Below are 1,848 nucleotides of genomic sequence, written 5' to 3'. Positions count from 1 at the left end.
CCGCCCAAGTCGATCTCTCAATTGCCAGATCGAGTCAGTTGCAAGACAAGCGCCGACAGCGTGATTGCTGGGATCGCGATTGAACAATCGCGATGAGCAGAGAAGATCAAGCTAAGGATCAACTTCGCGCGATAACGCAAGGCATTCAGGGCTCACTACAAGGTCTGGCACTTCCGTTCGCAAGCAGCGATATGAGACTGAGACTCGCTCCGATGCTTAGGTCTATCGGCATGTGGTCGAGCGGTCAAGACTTTGCTCGATCGCATCCTACTGGAACTTTCAACCGACGAGCAACCGGCGATGGAGACGGCTGATCGATTGGCCAAGTCACTACTGGATCTCTCAAGCGAAAAGATCAATTCATTTCCGTACAGTCGAGTTCCTCCTTGCTGGCGGAGGCTCTACACCGACTCGACCCTCCTCTCCTCAGTATCGCTTTTGCGGCAGGTCGACCTATACGAGGCTACACTCCTCGACGTCGTCAGAGCCCTGGATATGTCGCTCATCGTTGCTGGAGCTCCGGGTCAGGACCGCCCGGAGTACGTCTTTGCTCTCATCGAACTGGCGCAGTCCCGCTTGCCTAGCCGCAGCCCCCAAAGACCTTGCAAGCGACGTCGAATTGCATCTCCTCCGCCACCTCTTGCGCCACCTTACCTCGACACTCCTGTCCGCCAGCTTCCCGACCTGCCGGATTTCCTCCTGCCGCTCAGTGAGCCTACCCATGCCGAACCATTCGTCGTCAGGTCGGCAGCAACGGACTGGGAAGCAGCGGCTCGTTGGAAGGACCTCGAGTACCTTCAAAAGGTTGGTGGTGGTCGCGGTCGAGTCGTTCCAGTTGAAGTTGGCCAGGACTACACCAAGGCTGGCTGGGGCCAAGAGATCGTGGCGTGGGACGCGTTCCTCAGGGAGACATTCTCGCACACCGCACAAGAAGAACGCCATGATTACTACCTAGCGCAGCACTCGCTGTTAACCCAATTCCCACGCCTGTCAGCGGACTTTCCGATACCGTCTCTTGTCTACTCGCAACCGGCGCCTCTAGAAGATCAGTATCCAGACTATGAGCCGCCAAAGAGTCAAGATGGCTGGGTCATGAATGCTTGGTTGGGAAAAGGAGGCACGGTGAGCCAGGCGCACACCGATCCTTACTGGAATTGCTACGGTACGTCCTCGATCGGCCTTGCATGTTTTCCGAGGTCACTGACTCAGCTATCGAGGATGCAGTCCAGGTTGTTGGCTCAAAGTGGGTGTGGATCGCACCTCCTTGCGTGTCTGTCCACATGTCGGCCTTTGGATCTTCAAGTCAACCGTTAGGCGACTTGGCCGAGGACGGCCAGGACTGCACTACAGCAACTGAATACATGACGAATACCTCAACTATCGATGTGACTTTGCCGATTCCAAAGACCTCACCAAGCTTCACTACGTTCGAGACACATGTCAGACCACATGCGCAGCAAGTTGTACTGGGTCCAGGAGATTTGCTGGTCATGCCACCAGGGTAAGCTTAAGAGTGTCTGTAACTTCAAGCGATGCTCGCTGATTCCATTGTCATCAGATGGTGGCATGCTATGAAGAGTCTCGAGACCAGTTTCAGTATCAGTACCTGGTTCTAACTCTTGACGGAAAAAGGAACGGAGCTGATGCAGCGGTTAGCAAGGAATGGCAAGCACAATGAAGACATTCAGTTTATTATGTCAACGAGTGGTTCCGTGACAAGTTGGCCAATGTGTAGAAGAGAGAGAGAGAGAGAGAGTACCGGAGAAAAGACTGTGCACTCGAACAAGCTGGTATGGATCAATCAGTGCGGGCAAGCAAGCGACACAGTTACAAGAACAAATTTCACAT

General features: G+C 54.0%; 1 protein-coding gene across 1 annotated transcript; it reads left to right on the top strand.

Moving 5' to 3' along the window:
- Nucleotides 1-495: 495 nt before the first annotated feature.
- Nucleotides 496-1,616, top strand: JCM15063_006264 (uncharacterized protein; the record flags this gene model as incomplete). The annotated part of the gene is made up of 3 exons (XM_076681015.1): nt 496-1,162; nt 1,225-1,501; nt 1,559-1,616. The coding sequence occupies 3 exons, from the start codon at nt 496-498 to the stop codon at nt 1,614-1,616; spliced, it is 1,002 nt and encodes a 333-aa protein (XP_076531822.1).
- Between the last annotated feature and the right edge of the window lie 232 nt (nt 1,617-1,848).

This window comes from Sporobolomyces koalae, assembly GCF_050403365.1.
Source record: "Sporobolomyces koalae JCM15063 DNA, S_koalae_JCM15063T_v1_ctg52, whole genome shotgun sequence".
NCBI lineage: Eukaryota > Fungi > Basidiomycota > Microbotryomycetes > Sporidiobolales > Sporidiobolaceae > Sporobolomyces > Sporobolomyces koalae.
The sequence above is the reverse complement of the archived record's forward strand: the minus strand, read 5'-3'. Positions and strand labels throughout refer to the sequence as shown.